A 27,165-nucleotide genomic window follows, 5' to 3' on the forward strand; every position below is an offset into this window, starting at 1 on the left:
TCCACCTCCTCAAAAAAGAACCTCCTCCCATTTGTTCTACCTACAATACTACATCTGATCTCCATGACCTGCTCCAAAAAGGCAACAGGTCTAAGCCAACAATTAAGAAAATTCTATATGGAAACGACATCATTCAAAAGTTGAGATACCTAAGTTTGTCAAATATAATTAAGATCAATGATATTCTTTGAAATTGAAACCATTATATAAGTGTATGTGTTTAAAATTCTTAATAGAGCGGTAGGCATTTGCAGTTGGAAGCTAACTAATTTTATAATCGTATGTAATTTATTACTTAAAAAATGGAGACTCAGAAAGGTACGACAGCAACAATCTTATAAGCCCAGCTTTAAAAAGTTCTAGGTACATAATTATTTGGGTTGGCATATTTTTATTGAATTTTTTTATAAATTATTTTCAAATTATACTTACATTGTGATTTTATTGAGTTTTACAAATAAAAAGAAATACTAAATATTTGTGTATAGTTTTAATTTTGCTTTGTTGCTTTTTCTTGTTTGTTTACATTATTTGCGTATATATTTACATATTTATGCTTTCGGGTTTTTTTTATATACGTTTTATTATTGAAATCATCATGAACTACATTAATATCAAATTGTTTAGGTCGTGTATAGTTGAAAATGTAGTTTTGATTTACTTTGGCAGAATTTCAATAAAATAAAATAAGATTATGTATGCAAAATTTCGTATTCTTCACCTAGAATACAAAACATCATATCAAGGGTATATATAAAAACAACTTTCATGTTTTTTTTACAGCTTTTTCGCAATTATTGGCGACATCAAAACTTAACTGTTCTTTGTTTGTATGTGTTTATTGTGCCTCAATTCTAACACTATCTAAGATTATACGACTCTGAAAAGACAAACAAAATTTTTCGATTTTTACATGATGTGCATAACTTTTTTGAATATTTCGACTTACTAAATTAGAGAAGCGAACATTTGCGTTTTGATTTGGGCTGCAAAACGGGACACAACACTGAACGAATAGCCTCATCGAAAACGGTTTTTAGACCTTTTTGAGTCAATGCAGAGCATTCAAGATATTTAACAGCCCCTATTTCTTTTGCCATTGCTAGACCCTGAAAATGAATGAAAACAATGTAAAATAATCAAAATAAATACTTCTTCAATTCTTTGTGAGCGAGAAAAAAAAAAAAATTTTTTTGTATTTTAGGGACATTATTAGATGAAAATGTAACGAAATCTGTTATTTTTGCATCAGATTCTTGTTCAGTTTGTAATTATTTATACCTGTTTCTGCTTTTAATTGCAAATAAAACACTTATTATATTTACATCGAAGAGTCAACGACTAAAAAGTCAAGTCTTTTGCGTTATGTAAGCAACCATTTGGTCTCTCCATTTCACGCTTATTTTTACGTTTTCCGAATTGGGGTTTTCAAATTGTACTTTTGTTACAAATTGCATTCCCGACTTAATGTTTATTCTTTACTAAATATACAAAAGACATACCGATATAAAAATTAAAGAAAACCGATGACGAGGACCAACGAAAATAAACAAACAAAATTGACATTGTTTCTTGACATGTCAAAATGACATAAGCCGAGATCAAGATTTACGATATTGCAGGTCGGTAGGGTAGGTTGACATTTTTGCAAAGGATAGTTTCGGGGAATAGATATTTGAAGCTTTTGAGAAATATCTTAATGAGGTAAATGAGCGATAGTTCTTTTGGGAGAATTGACATTCGATTGTTCTAAAATGTAACTAGAGAGGCAGTTATTTTAGCTGTTTTAGCTACTAGCCGAAATTTAAACAAAATTTTTTGAAATCCATACGCCCTGAGATCGAGATCGGTAAAAGCAGTGGTATCGAGAGCGGAAGGTTCAAATCCTTCTCATTTAAAGTCTTATTTTATTTTATTTTTTATCTTTGCTTTTTACCATGTTTTTAATTAATAAATTAACTTCAATAATAGTACCTAGAAATGGTGGCAGTGTCGGTCGCAATCAAAGTGTTTGGACGAAAAAATTATAAATACGCGAACCGTTTTTATTCATTTTGATTCGCGGCAGTAAGAAGCGAACATATATTTATATTTATAATTTATATGTACATGCATACATACACATATACATATACATATATATTAAATACATACATTTATAGTTCAATTAAAACAAAGGCAAAGAAAATTGTGCACACACAAAGAAAGTACATACATTTCCAGCAGCATTATAATTTTTCACTTAAAGCAACAATAAATAGATGGAGTTATTATTTTTGATTTAGTTTATTTTTGAAATATGTTTTTAAATATGTTTTGGATAACCAATTTTTTTTTTCATAAAAAGAAGATGGGAAGGATTAGGCAAGGAGTGAAGTAATGATGAAGTTTGAAGAAACCAGATAAAATGGTTGTCCTAGCGAGGGAGGGTAGTGTCGTCGGCGGGTCGAGGCGACATTCTCGTGCGTGACGGATTTTAGGTTCAAAGACCCACGGCAACCAGAATGAATGGTAAATTAGTATGTTACACTTTTGAAGAAAAATCAATACATGCTTATTTGTATATATGCAAAAAGTACAATAAACACAACTTAATTCTTATTTATTTTTTTTTTACTAAACATATATTACAACTTAATTTTCATAAATCGCTGAGCGTTTTGGAAATTATGATTCTATCTTCGGGCAGATTTTTTGTTTAATTTTGCACTTGTGGTCATCTACTTTTTCATATGATATTACTTAGAGACTAGTTATTGCTATCATTGAAAGTGATCCAGAAAATTTTGATTGTGTTTTCCTTTGATTAGAAATGAAAATTATATACCGACCGATCGGAAATCACACAAAGAATCAGGATCAAGCGTAGGCGGATCAGGTGGAGCGAACAAGTCGAAAGTGACCTCAGCCAATCTGTAGTGGGCAACTTAAGATATCTAGCTAGAGACCGAGCTAGATGGATAAGTTCAAAGAGGACTGCAGCGCTATTTTAAGTTAGTAATACCAATAAGTTCGCTTTTACATGGGGAAATATATCTATGTACTAATTCTGACGAGATAGTAATCATTGTATAAACTTAACACAGTGGTGAATTATATAAATGCTCTACATTTCTACTTTGTTATTATGTCATTATATTGTTTTCCTTCTCGGCTATCAAATAATAATACAATTTTTTCTTAAATAAACAATTTAATTCATACGAATCAATTCATACCTAACAATAAATTATACTTGTTTCCATTTTATTTCAATTACAACTACGCTATCTAGTTTTAGTTTGATTCGGCTAAAGATTCCTCCGTTCATTTCCAGTATATTCATTTTCTCTGCTGTCTATATCTAGCGCTGCACATTGTTCTTCCTTCTTAAGATGGACCACATTTCGTCTTATTCTATTTCCTGTCTCATCATTTTAAATATTGATACATCCATTTCTAACTGATATTTATTAGTTTTGTTCTTCTTTGTTGATATACTTTTTATCACCAACTTGCAATTCAAAGCTTTACTATTATGATCTCTTAGGGATTCACCTTTCAGGAAAAGAGCTTCCATGCGATGCAGAGCTTTGCAGAGAGTTGCAGTATTTCGTGAATTGCTGGGGGGACAATTTGATTTAAATAGTAGGCTACCAAGGTATCGCCCATCTTCTTGGCGATAATGAGTTTCATATAACATTTTGCATTTTTGTTCTTCAACTGAGAGGTGCTTTATGTCAGGTAAAGCCTTAATTTGCCAAAATTTCGCAAAGGTCCTGGTAAGAGCGGTGCTCAAATGAAACGATCAGCTTAGTTGAGGTTTTACCGTTGCAAGCGAAAATTGCGGGTTTTGATGCAGCGACAGACAAGAATTACTCTTGAAGAATTTGTCAAGTCCTCGCAAGAGGCAGTACCCGCGAAAATTATTTTTTTTAAATTAAGGTGGCACAGGCAGGGATTGAACCCAAGACCCCTTACATGACAGTTCAACGCACTAACCATCATGCCACGGGTACTACTTTGGGTCTTCAGTTCAGGATAATTCCGTTTCCAGGTCAAGCATACTGACTGTTAAATGTACAAGACTCTGGAAATGCTTTTGTATATTATATCGCGGCTTCACCACTTGCTTTCTTTCCCAATCAATAAAATCTACTATTTCACAATTGTGGAAAAATGCAATAATATTTTTGGTGACAAGGGACTCGAACCCACGACTGGGCTACCTAACAAGCACTTAAAGAGAAGGATATGGCACACGGCCTATACTAAACCACCACTTTACAAATGCACTATTAAAAATATCACTTATGAAAAAGGTCTTCACACACTGGAAGTCAAAGATCGACTGAGTCCTACGAACTAACCATCACGCCACGGGTACTACAACAATTTAACTCATCTCTCCCCAATCAACTATGTGTTTACACTTAATAAACATGACAAATTATGAAAAATAAATCGAAAAATAACGGCATACATTAAATAGCTGCCCACTCCTAACAACCTCAATTTTAGAACAGATGAACATTACTCTGACTTTAACTAAAACTTGATAGAGATACACATTATTACTATCTTCCATACGCACCTCAATCCAAGTCATATAAACACACAAAAATACATTAATCTTTTCTTATTCCATAAGAATTCGAAGCCTCACAAGTAAATCTTTTAGCAATAATAAAACGTTAATTTAAATTTTGTTATTCAAACTATTTTTCCCTATTTTGACTAAACAAATTTAGCCCGAAGATGGATAAATGAAAAATCCGAAACGCATAGTTTTATTTAAAAATTATTATTTACACAAATGTTTTTAAAAATAGCTGAAGATGAATGAATAAAATACCCGAAACGCGACGCTTTAAAAAAAATCAATTAATGTTGTGAAAAATAGTTTACAAAAACCATAAAGTCTAAATTTAAATAATTATTTATATTGGATTTATATCTATTGTATTGTTCATACTTAAATAACAGAAAAAGTACACACATAAAGAACGGAGAAGAGATTAAATAAACTTGCCTGTGGATAAGTAATTGGTTGTAATTTCTTGTCCCTCAATTTCTCTATTGTATTTTTATCATCCCTTAAATCGAGTTTCGTGCCAACAAGAATAATTGGTGTACTTGGGCAATGGTGACGTACTTCAGGATACCACTAAACATATATAGTACCACCAATTATTTTAAACAAATTTATGATCAAAAAAATGCAAGCATACCTTTGCGCGAACATTTTCAAATGATGCTGGATTAACTAGCGAAAAACAAATTAAGAAAACATCCGTTTGTGGATATGATAAAGGACGCAATCTGTCATAATCTTCCTGTCCAGCTGTATCCCATAAGCCCAGGTTAATAGGTTTTGCATCAACCATTACATTTGCCGAATAATTATCGAAGCTAGAAACATATAAAAGTTATTTATTACATAATTATGATCTGAAACCAAAATTAATTTATAATTTCTGTTTAAAGCCTTGTGGATATACAAACAAAGAGTTTAAGTTAATCATACTTCATACTAATATTATAAATGCGAATGTAAGTTTGTTTGTTACGCGTCCACGCAAAAACTACTTAACTGATCATCATGAAACTTTGCACATACACTCTTGAAGGTATAAGAAGTAACATAGGATACTTTTTATTTAAAAAAATAAAAAAAAATTACAAAAAATAAGAAAATTGTTTGTCAAAATATCGTCAAATTTAGCTACTTCAACGCCATCTAGCATCATCTAGCATCATAGTAATGAAGTTTCAACCCTGAATACTGTAATACCAACACACTGTATTACCGACATGTTACGAATTTTGAATGCTTTTGTCTGCGCATGTTGTTGCATCATGTTAGAGGTCCAATTAGCTTTACAGAACTTAAAATTGTCAATGGTCAGGAATGTCAAACCTACCGAGAAGCATGTGAAGCTCGGCGACTGTTAGAAAATGACAATCATTGGGATGAAACTATTATTATTCCACCTGAAGTTTGCTTTCTCTATGGTATCTTGCTTTAGCATGAGTTTACATGTAGCTAAGGGGAAACCTATGCTAGCCTTGTGAGCCAGCAGTGGTAAAAATGTTCCGCATTTTGCAAGTTCGTCAGCTTTGCAATTTCCTGGAATGTCTCTATGGCCCGGCACACAGAAAAGGTGAATGTTGAACTGTGTAGCCATCTCCGTAAGAGAAGATGGACATTTTAGGGCTTTTAGTGAGTTACATTGACTGGAATCCATCGGAAAACGAATCTTGCCTTGAAGCCTCTCTCTCTCCTTCACAATTGGAACTATATTTTCTTGATAAAATCCTTCTTACTGACTTACAGCAAAGAAGCTGTATTAAAAACTCAAAAAATGGAATTATCGATTTAGTATTTTCTTCTGACGCTATTAGTACTCTTGGTCTAGAATCTAGATCAGGAATTACTAATATTAATGAATGTCACCCTTATCTTATTGAACACAGTAATTCCTTTGATTGCTTATATAATTTTGACTTCAGAAGAGCTAATTTCCAGTTTTTGTCTGAAGATTTAACCATTTCTGGAATTACTGATACTTAACATATACATTATAAGATCCTTAATAATTGTTTAGAAAAAATGTACCTTTTAAGAAATCAAAAACTACTAACTTTAACCTTTTGACATGCAAATTTTTAAGATTGTAAAGTCCACCCATAAGCGTATCCTTTTTTTTTAAGCCGGGCGGCGTTGATAGTTTCACATTTTAGTGTGGGAAAAATAACCTTGCCCTCAAGCCTTTAAAATGCCAGACGATAACTTTTACTAAAAAACAAATCCTTAGTGTATTTTACTATTATATATCACAGCAAAAACTCTGTCGCGTCTCCACATTTAAAGACTTTCCCGCCAACAAAATATGTCGAGGACCAATGGTAACATTGCCAAGATGCAATCAGAGAAGCCGCCTCTGCCCTGCTGGATTTCAAGCAACCACCAACAAGGAACCCCTGGTTTGATGAGGAATGTCGGCAGGCAACTGCAGCCAAACAACAGGCACGCAAAGCGGCCCTGCATAAAAGGCCGAGAGCTGCTCATGAGCTCTATGAGCAGAAGAGGCGAGAGGAACACCGACTTCTCAGAAGGAAAAAGGGAGAGCATGAGAAGCGTACGGTCGAAGATTTGAGAGGTTTAAAAGCAGGAATGAAGTTCGAAAGTTTTATGAACAGGTACTATCTTTCAAAAGTCTGTCCAATTACTAGCATATGCATATATGATGACATTGACATAATCGGAAGAACTAAGCGTGATGTCAATGGGGCTTTTGTGAGTAATGAGGTAGAGGCAGCAAAAATGGGTACAACAGTTAATGAGGACAAAACAAAGTACATGCTGTTGTCAACACCCACGTCTCGGTCAAAACGTCACCATCGACAGATGTAACTTTGAGGTAGTTTAGGACTTCGTCTACCTAGGCTCCGCTATAAACTCAGAAAACACAAGCGCTGAGATCAAACGAAGCTAACAGCTATCCGCTATTTTTTTGGACTAAGAAAGCCGTTGAGTGGCAAAGCCCTCTCTCGAAGAACCAAAGTTTCGCTATATAAGACCCTCATCATCTTCGTCCTTCTATACGGTGCAGAAGCATGGAATATGACAAAAGCGGATGAAAGCACCTTGGGTCGTTTCGAAAGAAAAGTTCTTCGTGTGATTTACAGTCCCGTATGCATAGAAGGGGAGTGGAGAAGAAGATGGAACGACGAGCTGTACGGGCTATACAGCGACGTAAACTTAGCCAGAAGGGCAACGACTAAGATGGCTAGGTCACGTAGAGCGCATGGAAACCAATACTTCTACCCGGAAAGGCTTTGATTTCACACCCACAGGACAGCGCAGTAGTAAAGGAAGACCGCGTAGGTAACAATAATATCAATCATAATTATCAATACCGAATCTCTCGACGGTTCTCGCAAATGAAGGTATTTTCGAAGTAATAATGCATTGTGATATTTTGAACTCGCCTTTTCAATAGCTTTTTCCTCTACGTTTGCTTTACACTTTCCCTCTTTCTTCTTTTTACTATTTATATGTACGGATCAAACAGGGTTGGGTAGTTAAAAATGTAATTGCATTACAGGTTAAATACAAGTTATTTTAAATGTAATATCAATCAATTAATTAAATTGTATGTAGGTACATTTTTTTAAGTGTTATTTAAATTTAATTTAGTATAATAACTTAAAATTAAAGCCTGCTTTATTTCGACTATGTTGTATGCTCCTACAAATAATTAAGAACTTCTTTTATGGCTTCTTGTAACATTGTAATTTTATGAAATGAAGCCTTAAATTTGTGTTTGATTTTCAATTTCACTTTTAAACATTGGAAACAAAATACGAACAATACATATTTTGAAAGAAAATTTAATATTCTAAAAAGGGTCCAAATTTATATTAATTAACCCAATGGCCTAGTGGTTGACCTTTGAGCCGATAAGATCGATCTCAAGTGACAGGGGTTGATTTTTTGCCTTGTACATTTATACCTTACAGGTTTAACCATTTGTTTTCATTCTATATTTCATTGTGGTCGAAAAAAATCGATATTTATTTTCATTTCTTGCGGAAAACGATTCTCCATACGAACAAAACCCGTACAACAAAAAACAAAAGCATCATCCACATTAACAGACCAATACCCAGAATAACCAACTACTTCAAGTTTTAGAAATCGAAGAATTGTAGTTATGTCTCCTACTGATAAAGAAAAATTAAAAATTAAAAAAAGCAATAGAAAATATTAGTAAAGTGTTTGAGCACGTTTCGCAATTACGATTCTTGTAAAATCTAAAAAAAAAGTAGCGGGAGATTTTCTGAAAGCCAAATCACAAGCAGGCATGTGCCCCATTTCAGGGAAACTTCACGATCAATTAAATTCCAGCAAATGTGTAGTCTTTCCACCATGTTTAATCAATGTCGCTGAGAGTGAAATTATAACTGAAATAAAATCGCAAGGAGTGACGGATGTCTATAAATTTAATAAAACCGAAAATGGCAAACAAAAACCATCAAACCTTTTATTGTTCACTTTCGACCTATTCAATCTATCAAAATCTGTAGAGATTGAATTTTACAAGGCTAAGGTAAGGTAGTATATTCTAAACCCTATGCGTTGCAAAAATTGTCAACTCGTCGGTCACACATCAAAACGTTGCACTAGTGATCCCACATCTGTTCCCTTCCAACACATTCACCAGGAATCTGCACACGCACCATGTGCGCTTACTGTAAAGACCCACACCCCTCCTCATCCAAAGATTGCACTGAATACAAAATCGACAAAGAAATTATTACAATCAAAACCGTAAAAAAATGTTCCATGTTTGAGGCTAAACGCCTTTATGGACAACAAAATCTAAAACCACAAACCACAATCTCAACAACTGACTCATTTACTACAAGAACCATACACCAAAATAGCCCTTCTGATATTATATCAACAAATTCTTCACATAACCACTCTTTCTTTCGAAAAAACAACATCAATAAACCCTTCTTCATCCGTCAAAAAATCAACAAAATGAACAAGAATTCACTAAAAATACAGTTAAAAAAACACCATCCAAAAAGACCAACAAACAATCTCAACACCCAACCATATTAATCTCTCCTATATCGCATGTGACTTCAAGCCTCATTCATAACAAAAACTACTTTATGGACACATAATCTGTGAATGATGATGATCCTTAAAAAATATAACCACATTCTAACAGAAGCCGCATTTCTCGAAGTGTGACATGGGCAGAGAGGTCATTTCATTCCCAGCTCATGTCGCACGTCCAGAAGTGCGGCTCCACAATAGACACCAGCTCCATATAAACCAACTCATTCAACACGAAACTTTTTCCATTTTTTATTATCTGCAATTATTAATTAAAGATCAACACCCATCAATCATTTCACTTATAGAAACTCTCCACTTGACGTGGATTCAGCATTCCACCAACCCAAAAAAAAAAAAACATAAATCTAACAATAATCTTTTTCACAATTTTCCGGCTCTGCCCGCGGTATCAAATACGAAAAATTCAAAATGTATAGTGATCTCTCCTCAACTCCCTACAGTATAAGCAATTTAATCCCTTAACCCCTTCCTACTAAAAAATCTAATGACAATATAGGCCAAGAATATAAACAAATTGCGTGATGGTAACGTTCTTATTGTGGTTAAAACACAAAAAGCTGTTGAATCTTTCCTCAAAGTTAATAATCTTGCTAATTCCTGCTAAGTTGTTGTCAAACTTCACCAAAAACTTAATGAATCAAAGAGAATAGCCTTTGCTCCATGCTTGCAAAACGTCCCTGAGGCTGAAATCATTGCCGAAATGAAATCTCAATGTGTGACTGACATTTAAATTCACTAGAAGTGAAGGCGTAGGTGAAAAAAAGTAATATCATCTGGTCTAGTTGTTTTTACATTTGACCTATATAATGTTCCAAATTCAGTATATATTGGCTTTTATAAAGTCAAAGTCTCTCTCAATACATACCAAATCCAATGCGCTGTAGTAGCTGCTAAGACTAATTTAGTCAATTTTCTATCATGTACAGAATCAAATGCTCATTTAAACACTATGTAACGTAACTAGATCGCTAGTATTAAGTAAAATTGAAAAAAAACAACGTTAAAAATGATCAAATCCCTATATCACCAGGCAGTACGGAAAAGTTTAAATGTTTTCCCCACCAGTCCAATACGAAATATGTTGGCTGAGGCAGGACTTCTCTTAGTGGAAGAACGCATCTTAGAAACCAGAGCTAAGCTATACCCCAAACTTTCTTTTGTACAAGGTTCCATTATCAACGAAGACTTCAAAACACTTAGACAAACAAAATGTCTCAAGCGTATTCCATCAGCCATATCGATTGCATTAACAACCGCAAATTCAATGGAGCTTCCTATAATAAGTAATGTTAAATATTTCTCAAGTTTCCCACCCTGGTTTATTAAGAAGTCCTCTTTTATTATGGAGAACAGCATGTACCAATCCTTATTCCATGATATCACAGCTGAACTAGTGTCAAATGACTGAAATATTGTATTCACCGACTGTTTTAAAGTCCAAGAAAGCACCTTCTTTGTATCAACGTACGAAAACGGTTCCCTAATATCCACCGGGGTATTGGATAATATCGCTTCCATTTTCACCGCAGAGGCAACAGATATTTTACAAACAGCAAAGATAATCGCCAAACTTCCTGGCAAATTTGTGATTTGCTCTGACAGTCAGTCGGTTCTTCATGCAATTCAAAACCCCAATAATACGAAAAATATTATCAGTAAAATAAGAGACCAACTTACAAACTACCCTAACAAGTTAAAACTTATGTGGATACAAGGCCATGTAGGAATTTTGGGTAACGAGCCAGTCAAATTGAGAGAAGTTCAAAACAAAGTTAAAGAACAAAAACTTACTGACTTGAACAACTATTCAAACTCATACAAATTCATCAATTTCACCAAATCCAAACCGATCTACCCAATCACTACCTTGAAGCAGATGGATACCGTTTTTGTCAGGTTACGGCTGGGACACACAACACTCACTCACCAACACCTTTTAAAAAAGAAAGTCCACCAACCTGCCCCCACTGCCAATCGCGGATAGATATAAAACACATCCTAGGAAAAGATATATGTAAATCCTTGACTTCCAACACCAGCGTTAACAACATATCATCCTCAACAACAGAAAGTACAAAATGTGAATTTAAAACTATCATTAATTTATCTATGTACATATTTACAAAATTAAAATTAAACATATTTTCTCTTTAATTTAAGAGCCAGTAGCCCCAGGCAGCTAGTGCTCGTTTATAAAAACATGTACATTTTAATTTAATCTTAATAAACCATAATAATAAAAATAATTGTCCCCAATCAACCCACGCCTCCGCTGATGACGATTGCCCCAACCACCTTGGAGGAGGCACTCGTTACCAGTGGCGGCGCGGCAATAATTTATCACCAGGTGGAAGCGCAATTTTGACGGGAGCATTAAATTGTACTGAAAAAAAGTTGACATCCACCACCTACAATCATTTAAAAATATTGCAACGGAACATGAATGGTTATTAAAATAACTATCATGAGCTCCAATCGCTTATTAAAGAAGTTGAACCATGTATCGTCTCTTTTCAAGAAACACACATCAAACATAACTTTCAACTACACCCACCAAAAGAATACTCGTCAAAATCTCACAACCTACTCCATAACACTAACTCCAAAAACGGCGCTGGACTTCTTGTACACAAAGCACTTCGACACAAGTTAATTTATAATTACCCTTTTCAACAAACCAAATAAGTGGTATAATTTTGAGGTTAAGTTGAGCGCGAACAATTTATTCGTTGCAGTGTGGATAGTATGTGGAACTCGAATAGAGTTTGACAGTTCGTAGCAAACACACTGCAATTCGTTACTACCAAATTGTTTTTACAAAATTCTCTTATTATAGAAAACAAAATGCAAATTTTATTATCGTTGCATACATTTTAATTGGTTTCTTATAATTAAAATGTGTTTTTGTTTGAAATTGACTTTTTGAAATGTATAAAATCACGTTTGTTCGTTCATTCGTTGTTCGCTTTCATGTGCAAGGCTCTTAACTCTACCGAAATCCCAACCAATCCGAAATCTCAGCCCGAATCTCTGCCCAACCACCCCAACAAATATTAACACGAATAAAGAATCCACCTTAAATGTGGCCACTAATAAGATCCACTACAAACAGTCCAATGGTGGGATCCAAATCGCAGCACTTTGCAATATAAAAAACAAGACTTGTGGAAAATGTTCAAAAAATATACAAATGAGGTTAATCTAATCGGTTATAAGAAAGCCAACGCCCTAATTAACGAGCAGCCAAGACAGCGAAAGTGTCTTGTTTTATGAAATTTACTGTGGGAATCAACCATAACTCAACCCCCAATAAAATGTGGGCTGACATTAAAGGCTTACAGGAAATTTTACACCTCCCACAATCAAATTGATCAAAAAAAGAATCTGAAAATATTACATGTCCTATAAAGATCAACGAATACTTTGCCACATTTTGGGGAAGTATCCATACGACTCTAATTTCCATTCAAAATACGTTGAAGAAAAATATAAAATGCTTAAACTAAGTCATTCCAAATTACACCATCATTATTCAACAAAGTCAAAAGGATCCCCAATCAATATGATAGAAAGAAAACAACCCCGGATACGACAGAAGAAATTATTCAATGATGAACAAAAATCCTTCCTGTTTAAAAAACAGATTATTATCCTTTTACAATCACATATTTGATAAGAGAGTTTTTCCCCAAACATAGAAAGTAGCAACCATTGTGCCCATAACTAAAGCGAACAAAGACTACACACGTATCGAAGGCTACCGTCCAATCTCACTGCCGTGCGTTTCAAAAGACTTACGAAAAATATTGGTGGCTGGAAAAAAATAAGTTTATCGACATCAACCAAACAGCGTTCAAACCCGGTTGAGGGGCACAAGATGAGCTCCTTCATTTGGACACAAACATCACTTCAGCGCTCTCAGAAAAAAATCATATCTCGATTGTCTCAATTGACTTTGAACACATTATTTTAAACCAATTAAACTATGGAAGGTCTGTACAAAAATGTTCAACTTAATAAAAGCTTTCCTTACCAACCGGAAATTTCGCATTAAAACTTATAATAAAATGTACTCACAAATTTATAAACTTATGAATGGCATCCCCCAAGGTTATCACTTTCGGACATGCTATTCAAAATTGCATTTAATGAAATAAGAAAAATAATTCGCGTATACCCTAAAACAAATCAAATCAAAAATTCTAAGCATTATATTCGAATGTAACTTTAGTTTTAAGCAACATTGTATTAGCTTAAGAAAGTCTTACTACCAGGGTGAATATTTTCAAATATCTTTCATGTAAAAAAAGTAAATGTAATAAATAAGTACTATAATCAACGTTATTCAGTCCATAATTTTATCAAAAATTGATTACGGTCTACTAATTTATGGGAAATGTTCCAAATCTTCTCTGCAACTAATTTCTACGCCGCCGTACCACGCCGCTTTAAGAACCTGCCTGGGTGCCTTCTACTCAACACCAATCAAGAACATCCTTACTGAATCAGGACTCCCTTACCTAAATGACCAAATCGATTTCCAAACCTGGAAAATAACACTAAGAATTAACTCATCACTTAAATCACCCATACATGAGGATATGAAAAAGCTATTGAAGAGAAAGAAAAAACCGAAATACCAAATCGCTTTGTATAAAGCTTTGGACTTTGGAATTTGAATTGAAGTTAAAAACAAAAACAACACGGACTTTCCTCCATCGTCCAAAAGAAACTAATTTTAAAAATCTGTCGAATTATAATAATTCAAGCACAAACAATGATATATACAAAAAATTGTTCAATGAAATCAAGGACAATTAATTCTAAGAGACTCGGATGGAATTCTTTGTTTACAGATGCTTCAAAATCAATTGACGGTACCTCATATGATGTAGTAACGAAAGACGGCTGTGTCATTAGTAAAGGAATGCTCTATTTTACATCGTCAACATTTACAGCCGAGGCTTATGCTATACTCAAAGCTATCAGCAGTGCAAAAAATGAAGAAAAGAAACATAATATTCACCGACAGTCTTTCATCTTTAGTAGCAATCGAAAATATAAACAATTTAAACAATATATAAACAATATATAGTAGTTGACATCCGGGATAAACTAAGCTAGCATGGGTTCCTGGGTATGTAGGGATAGTCGGTAATAAAATTGCCGATGCAGAAGCCAAACTCGCTCTCAGACAGCCTCTTATCTCTTTTATACAATTTAACAAAAAGGACACGTTAAACCATTAATGGTCATTATTATTTTTCAACCTTAAATAATAATAACTTTTAAGCTAGCAATCTCTTGAGAATCTGATGATGATGAATGCATTATTATAGTGTTCAAACTTGTAGCAGCGGATGAACCTTTAAAAGCACTAAAAAATCCAAAAGACTGAGTATACAGTACCTGTTTTTAACTCTCAAGGACTATTAACAGAATTGTAACAAGACTTTAAAGAAAGAAGATAGTTTTTAGTTAACTTACACCGTCGGTATATACTCTCCAGGAAATGCATTTGTTGTGTAGCTTATTAAGAGGCATGTTTTTCCCACCGCACTATAAATAAAAAAAAAATGTGTTTCGAAAAGTTATACATATGTATGTGTATGTTCGTAATTAGGATTTATTTGTCTTACCCATCGCCAACGACTACGCACTTTATCGCCTGCATTATGTTTTTCAGTTCAGTCAAAATATGTTTACTATATTTTATTTGACAATCTGAAAATAAACAAATCAAAGTTGAAAGATGAGCCGCTAATTTGAAAAGTATAGAGCTTTCGATGTTTGGCAAGTTTAATTTTTTAATTTATTGAACTCCGCACAAATGAACTTTGAAACAGTTTAAGCAACCAAAATGATAAATAAATAATGTGGTTAATATACAATTTATTAATTTAATATTTTGTAGGTTCTATTGTACAGGAAATAAACTTAAAGTGTAAATACTATGACATAGCAATTTGGAATTCTTTTGTAATACCTGTGGACTTGTCTAAGGGTTATCTCAAAACACTTGGAGCAAGACAAAAATCCAGAAATTTGTGAAAAATGCTTTTAAAAAAATGTTCAGGACTAAAAATTTTATTGCTAAGCTTTATTAAATTGGATTGTTTGTAGTCCGTAACAAAAATTGGTAGAATAGCAGAGCCGAGGATATATTTTAATGTGCCTGCCACTTTGGTCCAATTGTAAAATATGTTTAAGGCCCCATAGTTCCAGTTATTATGATGTGTGTATTAATTTCTTTATTTTCTTGGTCCTTAAATGATTTAAGTTTCCCCAATTATATGCAATCTTCTACGTCCTAAATTTTTTCTTCGTCCAATTTTATATTATCTTTAGTGTGATTTGTCATATATTTAGTTTTCGCTTTATTTGGTTGTAGTCCATAATTTTTAACCGAGGTTGTGAGCCTCGTCAACATTACTTGAACTGTGTAACTTTTGTTGAAGTAAGAACAAGTCTTAAATTGTTAAGTAATTGTCCATCCATCTATATTCCATAGTTTGTCTTTGGTTTAGTTTTTTTGGAAAATGTCTCCCAGGACTGAACTAAGTAAAAACGGTGAAAGTAGATCTCCTTGTCTAACTCCTCTTGTTATATTAAACTGTCCTATACTCTCAAATTTTGTTCGTGCAGTGTTATTTTTGTATATGTTTTTAATTGTTTCTTTTATATTTGGGTTTTTGTTTTATTTTTCAGGGAAGACTATATCGTCGTCGTTATATTAAAACTCCCTAAGTCCATTTTTTGTGTGTTTGAGATATTTGCATTAAAAGTTTTAAATCAACATGCAAATTAATCCATTTTCAAAGTTTTAATTCTTTATAATTTAAAAATGGCGCATCGTTAAGCTTAGGGAGTTTTGATAAAATACAAATTTTGTCATTTGCATGAACTTAGCGTATTTATTTAATTTTTGCGGAAAATGCACCTAGGGAGTTTTCATAGAACGACGACGATATGATGTCGTGTTCAACGGCGTCAAAAGTTTTACTTAAGTTAAATAATAGAAAGTAAATCGCCAGTCTAAATTCATTGCATTTTTCAATTAGCTTAATGATTTTCTAGAAGTGGTCTGTTGTTGAGAATCCTTCTCTAAATCCAGCTTGTTCTCTTAATTTCTTGTTATTAGTCTTTTTAAATGGCGAGGAGCTTGTAAATTGTCGAAATGTTACTTATGGATCTCAAGTTTTTGATATCGTCCTTCTTTCTTTTTTTTCTATTAATATTATCATTGTTTCTGTCCATTGTTAAGGAATTTTTTTGAACTATTTAGAGAAATATTTTTGTTTAAATATTGTAAAGTGAGTTTTTTCCATTCCATTTCCGATGATATTCCGCCATAACCTGTGCACTTGGTCCTTTTGATAATTTCTTTGCTGAACTTCTTGCGCTATATCCTTTTTCTATCAATTCCTTTTTGAATTCTTGGATTGTTTTCCGGGGTTAATGTTACTTGATCCAACTATTGTAGGTTAAATCTTGCTTGTACTTATTTCTTTATATTTTGGTTGTCCTGGTGTGAATCTTTTCCTTGGGTCCCCTCTCTTTCCAAAATTTGGCTTCAACCGCCCGCCAGTTCATTTACTTTGAACTGTGTTCTTTTTTCTTCGTTTTTGGACTTAAGCAGTTTCTTGCTTCAATCACAGTTTTTGGAAAGTTTTCGGCGATGGTAAACGTAGTCCATTTATTCCAAGAAATATTGTAAGGTAAGTCTAATTGTTCTCTTATTATTCCACCCTTTTTCTTGCAAGAGCTCCTCTATTAATTTTCGTTTACTTTAAAAAATTATGATATTGGTTTTTCGTTTTTTCAATTCTAGTAGTGTAATTTGTCTTTCGTGTCGGGTGGCTTCTGGTTTTTTTTTGACAATTTTTTGCTGACATTATTGGCGTAAGTTTTTAAGAAAAATTGGGCAATATATCGCAGGCATGTAAGAATTTAATCACCTGGTGGAAAAATGCAGAACTTTTTAGAAATCGCAATGGTTGGTTCTTTTTAAACGTTTAAACCGTTGCATCTGCAGGCCTAAAGTAATAAATATTGTTGCTCGTTGGCAGGTATGACTTATAAAATTAAAATAAATACAAATTATGTCCCTGACTTTGGTTCTATACTTTTGTCAGGGTTCACGCGATCAATGTATTTTCAATTCGTCAACTTGGAGCCAACGATTTGACGAGGGTGAAGTTGAGCACTTTATCAGTGAATCTGGCTACTCAAACACAAATTAATTGGGAACACCTTTTCAAACAGTTTCAAACTCTGTTGATTTTTTTTCTTCTCCTATTCTTCCTCTACTGTGGAATATAGCCCTTTTGGCAAATTATTTTGGTAGGCCATCATGTATTTTTTTGAATGCACAAAAACAACAGAAACTCTTCAAATAATCGCACACAATAAAATGAAATCTCATCAAATCTGTAAATGTCAAAAATTTCCTCTCAGGCAAAAAATAGTAAAGAAAAACAAATTTCAACTTTGTTTTATTTCAAGATTTTTTTAACATATAAATACAAAAAAGCTATTTCTGAATTAATAAAATATTTTATGCTAATAAAGGGATTGAATTGGAATCAATAGTTAATTACTCCCAAAATAGAACACAGAGGTTCAATAGGAGCCTGGTGGAAATAGCAAGGGAGCTGTAACAACAACATTTATTTTGAATCGATATGTCCTGCTAAGTTCCTATTGAATTAAACTCCAGTCAAAGCTTGGTACGGAGTAAAGCCGGACGTTTGATTGATTGATTTATTGATAAGAAAACAGCTGTACATTAAGAATAACTTATAAATAGTACAGGATGTATTACAAAAGATTAACAAGGATATGCAAGAATGTATTATATCAAATAACAATTATAGCAAAATTAAATAACTATTATAACAAAATATTACTAGCTAATTTTACAAAAGTAAAAAAAAAAACTTAATAAAATTTAAAGCAAAGCCGCAAAAGAAGAATATAAATAATAAAAAAGTCATCTCAGTTCATGTTAGAGAAATATTCAAAGATAAGTTCATTAAACTTTTTGTTTTCGATTCCAGACCTCATGTTACTGGGAACATTATTCCACAGTCTGACAGCATAAACGAAAAATTGTCTGCGTAATGTTAAACAGGTATATCTTGAGGAGCGCAATAGAATGGAACGATTTGAAGAACAGAAATTAAGTTTGGAAAATAGATAGTTCGGCATCTTATTAATAACTAATTTGAAGAGAAACAAACAACACCGATACATGAAGAAAGCTTCCAATTTGCAACCCAAAAGTTGACGAGCCTGAATGTGATCAAACCTTCGAAGGTTGAAAACGTAACGGGCAATAGTATTGAAAGCAACCTTTAACTTTTGAAGTGAATGAAAATTAGGATCTGCGAACAACTCACAGCCATATGATAATATGGGTAGTACAAACGATATTACAAGCTTCAATTTGACTTGAGTAGAGAGTATTGTTTTAGTTATAGATAGTCCTCTAAGTGAACCATATAACTTGGCAATTATAGAATCAATATGAGTGTCCCATGTTAGTTTATTGTTGAAGATTATACCTAGGTTTTTTACAATGGTGACATATTCAATTTCGCATGTATTTAAAAGGAGGCGAGGAAGGTTCTGAAGGTGAGGATTATTTTTGGATATAGGTATAGCATTCGTTTTCTCTGGATTAAATTTAAGTCCATTGCGGTTAGACCAGCCATGTATTGAGCTTAAATCAATGTTCATGCTAGATATAGCATCTTCAACCATCCCAATGGGAAAACTAATGTAAACTGCACATTATCCATGTAGATATGAAACTGACACAAAGATAAAACAGATGGCAAATCATTAATGACGTTGGATGCCAAAACTCAGGAGTTAGGAATAGTTAGGTCGAATTTAAAACCCTATTCTTAGAAGAGAATAGCGAGAATCTAATTGCAGATTATGACGCTTTGTAAACCTCGTCTGTAGCTAGTCTGAAAATCCAGGTTATGGATGTGATCGAGGCAAATGGAAAACTGTCATTTAAGATAAGTTTTTGGCACTAAAGAAGAATAAAGAATATTACAAGAGTCTCTCTGAAATTAACATAATATTTTCCAAATTTGTTTGCAAAATAAAAACCAATAAATATGCCTTGTGTTAACAAAACACGGCTTGTAGCATTTCATTTTCATTTTTTAAATTTATTTATAAAAGCCTTGAGATAATATCTCATTTATGGCTTTGAAATATTTACAATAAAAATAAAAACTTACATATTTTTGCATAAAAACAAATTTTTGTCAAAGATCAACAAAAGGATCTGATCTCCGACGTTTTTGGGACTTGATTCCTATTTCAATTCAGTTTGCATCCAGATATTTTGTATGAGACTATACTACAAGAGGTCTTCCAATGCACTGGATAATATGCATTATTCAGTGCATTATTGAAGAGTGTGGTATAAATGTCAATTGCCTTCATCGGTAAATATCTTAGTGCAACCTTGGTTATACCATCGACACCTGCTGATTATTTGTTTTTTATTGAGATAAAGATGAGTTGAAGCTCGATCTTCATCACAAACAAGGGACTTGGTCCTATTTGCTCTGCGATTATGAAATCGTGGTTCAGTTTCAAGGTAAAAGTGATGAAGTAAGGCCCTGTTTTCCTTTTCCTTCGGATCTTCATTCTTTATCATTATCATTATCGTTCTTTTTCCTGAATATATTGTTGATTTTAGGAAACATACCCTGGTCACCGGAATTAACTAAACGGATCTTGTGATTTCAGTACTTGTTAATTGATAATCCTAAATCAACAGATTTATGTTTTTTATTAAAAAAAATTCAGTGTCTTAACCTTTAAATCAAGTGCGTCTGTGAATCTACAGTACTTAACTTGTATAGGGTCCGCCATTTAACGTTTTTTTTTTCAAATATGTTTTGTGTACAATGAGCAAATTCGTGGATACAATTTTGCTGGTTATATATTTTAGAACGACTCTATAGAAGTAATATTTATTATTATTTTAATTTATTGACATCAAATAAAAATGTACATACATGTTAATATTAAAGATCTTTAGCTGCTTAAGGCTTTTGACTCTTAGTTTAAAAAAAGATTATTATATGTAAAATTTATTTATAATTTTTAAATGTAATACTTTTGCTATATCTATATATTTATATTGCGAAGTTTAATCAAATTGTAGTTACTTTTATATTTTTTGTTTTAGTCTTATTCTGACGATAGCTGAATCATCTGTTTTGATAGTTGTTTAGACATTCATTTAGTTGCTCCTTTCTAATTTTGTTGTTGACTTCACGTAAAAGGTCACATATAGTAAGTTTTGCTATTAATTTGACTGGAGAAACATGGGCATTATTTTTCGTTTTGTCAGCTTGTTTAAGTTTTGCATAAGATGTTTTGGCAAACTTTTCGCCGCTCGACTAAGTTGTTATGGATGCATAAAAAGTATTAATGCTGACTTCATTAAAAGCAATCCACAAAAGTGAAGAGGATTAAATAGTGTTAGAAACAATTGTTTGTTTTGACTCAATTTTGTTTGTGACAAAAAAGATTTAAATGAAATTAAATATCTAAGGAATTTTGTCTAAAATTTCATGGATACCAATCCTATCAAATGCCTTTTCGAAATCTAATGACAAGATTGTGGCATGGTTGCGTGCTGATAGAGTTTTTTCATAAAAAAATCGAGGTTTTAGAGGGCGGCAGCAGCCTTTATTTGCTTTGTACTGGACTTGCGGAGACCTTATGAGGTGTTTGGATTCCATAAACCAAAGTAGTCTTTTAGCAAATTTTTTTTCAATATTTAAAAGCCTAAAGAAGGGCTTATTATTTCGGAAGGTAATTTGTAGGCCTTGTGCTAAAATGCATAGTCTAGAGTTTTCTTTGATTTTGTTGCGATATTTTTGAGGGAAAAGATGCGGGTTTTATTAAAGATGTGATTTCATTGAATTTTTTATTTAAATTTTTACTTCCCTACTGAACTTGGCGTTTGAATTCTTTAAAAAGGTGAGGTTAATCTGGTTTGGAGACTTTTTGAATAATTTTAATGCTTTGTTTATTTCTCTTTTTGCAAACTATTTAGTTCCAAATTCAATACAATACGGTTTTTGGGCTTTCGGAGCAATTTGAAAAATTTTGTGAGATGTGATCTTGAAAAAAAATCCAATTTTAAGGCGTAGCTATCATTGAGAAATATGAGGTTAGAGCTCATATTTGTTATTAAGGAGCCCACACACTCCAGGAATTAACATCAAAGAATGTGTAAATGGGTAATTACTTGTTAATGCGGTATGCACTTTTTATTATATTACATTTCATTAAGATACCTATCGCTTGTATGACTGTTTCGTTTTGTTTTAGGTTGTGAAAGTATTCATATACATTTTTGGTATATTTGGCTCACATTGAAATGCACAATAAGTTTTGTGGAGGGATATAATATTTGGGAGTTATTCCTTAATAAGAACACTAAATTCATTATAATTATTAATAAAACCTTTCATATTCCGTTGAATAATTTTTGTGTTTTCTTTTGTTATATAGATGAGTTTTGAGTTTGTTTGTACGGGGTTGGCATGAATAGGATGTGTAGGCTGTTCAGAGAGCACAGGCATTTCGGCATTGTGAGAATCGGGAAAGTTTTACTTTTGATGAAGGGGAATTTGTTTGTTTTTATTGTACATTCGATATTGGTTATTTGAGATTAATTGGTTTTGATTGTTAATATTTGTGGGAGATGTTGAAGGAATACTATTTGTGTTTTGCGAAGATGAATTAGAAAATATTGTGGCTGTACTACGTTATAGGTGTATTTTTCCAAGTAGTTGTTGTTGCGACTGTGTTTTTAATTGAATTAGAGATTGTTTAAGTATGTAGTTCCCGTGGTAAGTGAGTTGGACTGAGCTTGGAAGAAAACTCTATCATCTTTCCCAGTGATTTGAACGCAAAACATGAAGATTGGGGAAATCAATATAGTAATCGCAGAGGTTACCATCTTTTTAATTGGATGAATCTTTACAGCGTTGAATATGGCGTCGACCTGCTGGCTACTGAAAAGCCGTCGTATCCAAGAAGCGGGTCCCTTCTGGATCTTTTGCTGTACGAAATCAGACTGGCAATTATATACAAAGTGGGTAACCACCCTAAAAACTGCTTACAAATAGTCGAGTACGCTAGTGATCACTGCGGACTGGCTGTTGTAATGCAGATTCCGGATGAGCGTGTGGAGTTGGATTAATATACATTACAATTATAGAAAGATGCGATGGCCTCGTTTCACCAACGGCTAAGCGAGAGAACTTTGTTCGAGTGACATTGCCCCACCAAAAAACAGAAACCTGACAAATACGGAAACTGACCAACATTTACAACATATGGACGAAACAATAAAACGAACGATGAAAGTACAAAGAAAGGGACCAAATGGACGCCTACAGAAACGCGACTATAGACGCTCTATATAGATACAAGAGTGGCTTACTGACAAGACTCAAGAACTTGTACTGTAGATTCACAGACGCACTTGATTTAAAGGTTAAGACACTGAATTTTTTTTAATAAAAAACATAAATCTGTTGATTTAGGATTATCAATTAACAAGTACTGAAATCACAAGATCCGTTTAGTTAATTCCGGTGACCAGGGTATGTTTCCTAAAATCAACAATATATTCAGGAAAAAGAACGATAATGATAATGATAAAGAATGAAGATCCGAAGGAAAAGGAAAACAGGGCCTTACTTCATCACTTTTACCTTGAAACTGAACCACGATTTCATAATCGCAGAGCAAATAGGACCAAGTCCCTTGTTTGTGATGAAGATCGAGCTTCAACTCATCTTTAACTCAATAAAAAACAAATAATCAGCAGGTGTCGATGGTATAACCAAGGTTGCACTAAGATATTTACCGATGAAGGCAATTGACATTTATACCACACTCTTCAATAATGCACTGAATAATGCATATTATCCAGTGCATTGGAAGACCTCTTGTAGTATAGTCTCATACAAAATATCTGGATGCAAACTGAATTGAAATAGGAATCAAGTCCCAAAAACGTCGGAGATCAGATCCTTTTGTTGATCTTTGACAAAAATTTGTTTTTATGCAAAAATATGTAAGTTTTTATTTTTATTGTAAATATTTCAAAGCCATAAATGAGATATTATCTCAAGGCTTTTATAAATAAATTTAAAAAATGAAAATGAAATGCTACAAGCCGTGTTTTGTTAACACAAGGCATATTTATTGGTTTTTATTTTGCAAACAAATTTGGAAAATATTATGTTAATTTCAGAGAGACTCTTGTAATATTCTTTATTCTTCTTTAGTGCCAAAAACTTATCTTAAATGACAGTTTTCCATTTGCCTCGATCACATCCATAACCTGGATTTTCAGACTAGCTACAGACGAGGTTTACAAAGCGTCATAATCTGCAATTAGATTCTCGCTATTCTCTTCTAAGAATAGGGTTTTAAATTCGACCTAACTATTCCTAACTCCTGAGTTTTGGCATCCAACGTCATTAATGATTTGCCATCTGTTTTATCTTTGTGTCAGTTTCATATCTACATGGATAATGTGCAGTTTACATTAGTTTTCCCATTGGGATGGTTGAAGATGCTATATCTAGCATGAACATTGATTTAAGCTCAATACAATTTGATTAAACTTCGCAATATAAATATATAGATATAGCAAAAGTATTACATTTAAAAATTATAAATAAATTTTACATATAATAATCTTTTTTTAAACTAAGAGTCAAAAGCCTTAAGCAGCTAAAGATCTTTAATATTAACATGTATGTACATTTTTATTTGATGTCAATAAATTAAAATAATAATAAATATTACTTCTATAGAGTCGTTCTAAAATATATAACCAGCAAAATTGTATCCACGAATTTGCTCATTGTACACAAAACATATTTGAAAAAAAAAATTAACTTGTATAGGGTCCGCCATTTAACGTTTTTTTTTTAACCTATCCTTATTTCGTGAATGGTAACACTTAGCTCATGTCTAATTTGATAGATAATTAGTTTTATCCTTCCGCTGAACGAATATGGTTGTATACACGCTTGAATAACGCTGGGAACAACGGGAAGATACCGATTTCTCACAAATTGGGCCATTTTTTATTTCGAAAATGAGCAAGGAGTTACAGTCAATGGCGATTGTTATCGGGCCATGTTGAAGGAAATTTTTTTCACAAAAGGAGAAGGAGGATATTGCCAAATTTTTTTTAACAGGACGGTGCTATGTGCCACACAGCCGAAGCTACACTCGATGTTTTTATAGCTTTTACAAAAAAAGTTATTTGGCGGACCCTATAGTATTTTGAAGGTTAAATATTCACAAAAGTCGTGTGAAAGTCGAGGTATTTGAACTTGAAGTAAGATGCAGTAATCATATCTGTTTTCTGCCGAAATAATTGTTAATATATTTCAAGGTACAAAAGTTAGGTAAATAATTTTGATATTCAATGAAAGATTATTTTGGTAGGTGCTTTTTGAATATTTTATGCTTTCTAGCCTAAAAATGCAAAAGAAATTTTGCATCTATGTACCTTATTTCGAGCATAGTATGCCAATTACGGGGGTTCCAGCGTTGCAACATATATTTCTGTTTGTACATTGTACTATTCATTAAAAGAAATTCTTTTAGGATACAATAATGAGTTAAAAAATAATTTACAAAAAGAGGAAGGGGTAAACCAGAACGATGAGTTAACATTATTTATTCGCCTTGCTCTATTGAGACCCTCACCTAAATATAATATAAACAAAACATCAACAGCGTGCTTTAGTAATGCTTGAGCTCGTAAATGTCCAAGCTAACGACGGCCACTGTTCTTGCATTTTTAGATAGAATAGGCTTCGAATCTATACACAAACTTCCGATTTGAAAGTTGAACGCAAAACAGACACTACTTCAGCCTTTAATTTAAGTTTACGCTTTTATTAAATAAAAATTAATAAATAATTAATAAACAAACAGAAAGCTTGGGTTAAACTTATCTGAACAATAAACAAAAATTACTAATAAGGACGGTAGAAATATGGAGTGCAAGAGGTGACAAAACCCAAACTCAAAAGCAAAAATTTTAAGAAAATGATTTCATATCGAAGAAAAAGGATTTGCGTGACAGTAAGTCATTCTTCATAGATAAATGTGCAACAGGGAATCCCCCAGCTCACCTTTTCCTAATTATTGTGTTCTCTTATTCTCAAAGCTTAGTTTTTGTTTTAATTTTTACTTGTGAACTATGTGCATAATACACCTGAGGCGAGATAATTTGTACATCTTGCATAGGTACCTACAAGCTAATTACAAAACTGACGTAGTTAATTTGTAAAAAAAAATCAAAGATACAAAATACATACCAATAACTCTTTCAGTGAGTCCAATTATTAGAATTTATATCAATTAAATTTGGGAGAAGCCAACTTTGTCAGAGTTCAGATAAGCGCAGCAATAAATATAAGTAATCATTTTCATAATAAATTTTCGCATTATATCCTTTGCTCTTTTGCAATAATTTCAAACTTTCATACACAAATAAATTGTTTTCTTTCAGTTTTTTTTAAGAATTGAATAAAATCATTTGTTTTTTCACTAAGGACTGCATGGTAGATTTGATTTCGTTTAGGATAATTTATTTCATCTGGACGAATCTTTATTTTATTTGATTTGTTGGGAATTAAATATTTATTTGATGAAACAGCCCATATACCACATATTTTTTAGTGTTACATACTTTAACTTTACATACAATTTAAAGACAAAAAGTCATTCGCTCTTGGGTTTATGATTAGGTATGTTTACATACGAGACAGATATATATTATATACCCCGGTTACAAAAGTAGATTGAGGAATCGAAATCGAATTGAGATTTTGATCCAGAGGCGCTGCATCGAGTTCAAATGGAATTAAAATGATACTCCAAAAAACAGCTAAAACACTCCATATGTTATATATCAAAAATACTCAATTTACCTAGGTAGGAATCTCAGACTGACATTTTAGTTTGCCTACAAGCTACTAAGGACTAAATGTGAGAAAGTGTGCGTAAAATGGTGAAAGAACAAAACCATTGTATGTATATTTATTAGTAAATATATATACAATGACAAAACACATTCCCGCCTTTAGTGCTCTCACCAATCAAATTGCTTCATTTTGAAAGTTTCATGTAAAGCACTCCATACACGATTCAATTTTATTTTCAATTTAGTTGTCAACTAAATTGATGTTTCGCCACACACTACATAAACGTTGTTGAAAGACTTCTGCTTCAACTGTCAAAACATCATTTTTTCTCGTTAAAACATTTTATTTAATGGAATCAAGGTGTCTGAAAAAAGAAAAATATTGGCATTAATAATTATTGCAGAGTGCCTATATGACGATGAAGAAGTAAAAATAAAAAGAAAAAGAATTTGGATGAAAGAATGGCTAAGAGATAAACAAAATTCCAATGAAAAATTAATGATAGAAATT

The 27,165-nt window shown here is 32.9% G+C and overlaps 1 protein-coding gene and 1 long non-coding RNA gene across 6 annotated transcripts; one reads left to right on the plus strand and one right to left on the minus strand.

The window, feature by feature from the left end:
• Positions 1-475: 475 nt before the first annotated feature.
• Positions 476-26,683, minus strand: LOC129953258 (ras-related protein Rac1). 5 transcript variants are annotated; one of them, XR_008782469.1, is made up of 8 exons: positions 26,047-26,641; positions 15,280-15,364; positions 15,128-15,199; positions 5,211-5,391; positions 5,012-5,146; positions 950-1,109; positions 782-880; positions 476-721 (listed from the first exon to the last, which is right to left on the minus strand). XR_008782469.1 is itself a non-coding variant. In XM_056066257.1 (8 exons), exons 3-7 carry the CDS (start codon positions 15,312-15,314, stop codon positions 954-956), a joined length of 579 nt encoding a protein of 192 aa, XP_055922232.1. In that variant the 5' UTR covers positions 15,315-15,364; positions 25,861-25,986; positions 26,047-26,641; the 3' UTR covers positions 476-880; positions 950-953. The 5 variants fall into 5 exon arrangements, 4 of the variants coding, with proteins under 4 accessions (XP_055922232.1, XP_055922233.1, XP_055922231.1 ...); XM_056066257.1 differs by adding an exon at positions 25,861-25,986 and having other exon boundaries at positions 476-880; XM_056066258.1 differs by lacking the exon at positions 26,047-26,641 and adding an exon at positions 26,662-26,683 and having other exon boundaries at positions 476-880.
• On the plus strand, positions 20,748-22,106 carry LOC129953260 (uncharacterized). Its single transcript, XR_008782470.1, has 3 exons — positions 20,748-21,661; positions 21,738-21,943; positions 22,016-22,106. It is a non-coding gene; the product is annotated as an uncharacterized LOC129953260 (long non-coding RNA).
• Positions 26,684-27,165: the final 482 nt, after the last annotated feature.

This window comes from Eupeodes corollae, chromosome X (assembly GCF_945859685.1).
Source record: "Eupeodes corollae chromosome X, idEupCoro1.1, whole genome shotgun sequence".
Taxonomy (NCBI): Eukaryota; Metazoa; Arthropoda; class Insecta; order Diptera; family Syrphidae; genus Eupeodes; species Eupeodes corollae.

Coding starts and splice junctions, on each gene's coding strand:
- LOC129953258 (XM_056066258.1), bottom strand. CDS start 15,314: ATGCAGGCGATAAAGTGCGTAGTCGTTGGCGATGG. Junction 5,392..15,127: donor GGAGAGTATATACCGACGGT/GTAAGTTAACTA, acceptor ATATGTTTCTAG/CTTCGATAATTATTCGGCAA. Junction 5,147..5,210: donor TTGAAAATGTTCGCGCAAAG/GTATGCTTGCAT, acceptor ATATATGTTTAG/TGGTATCCTGAAGTACGTCA.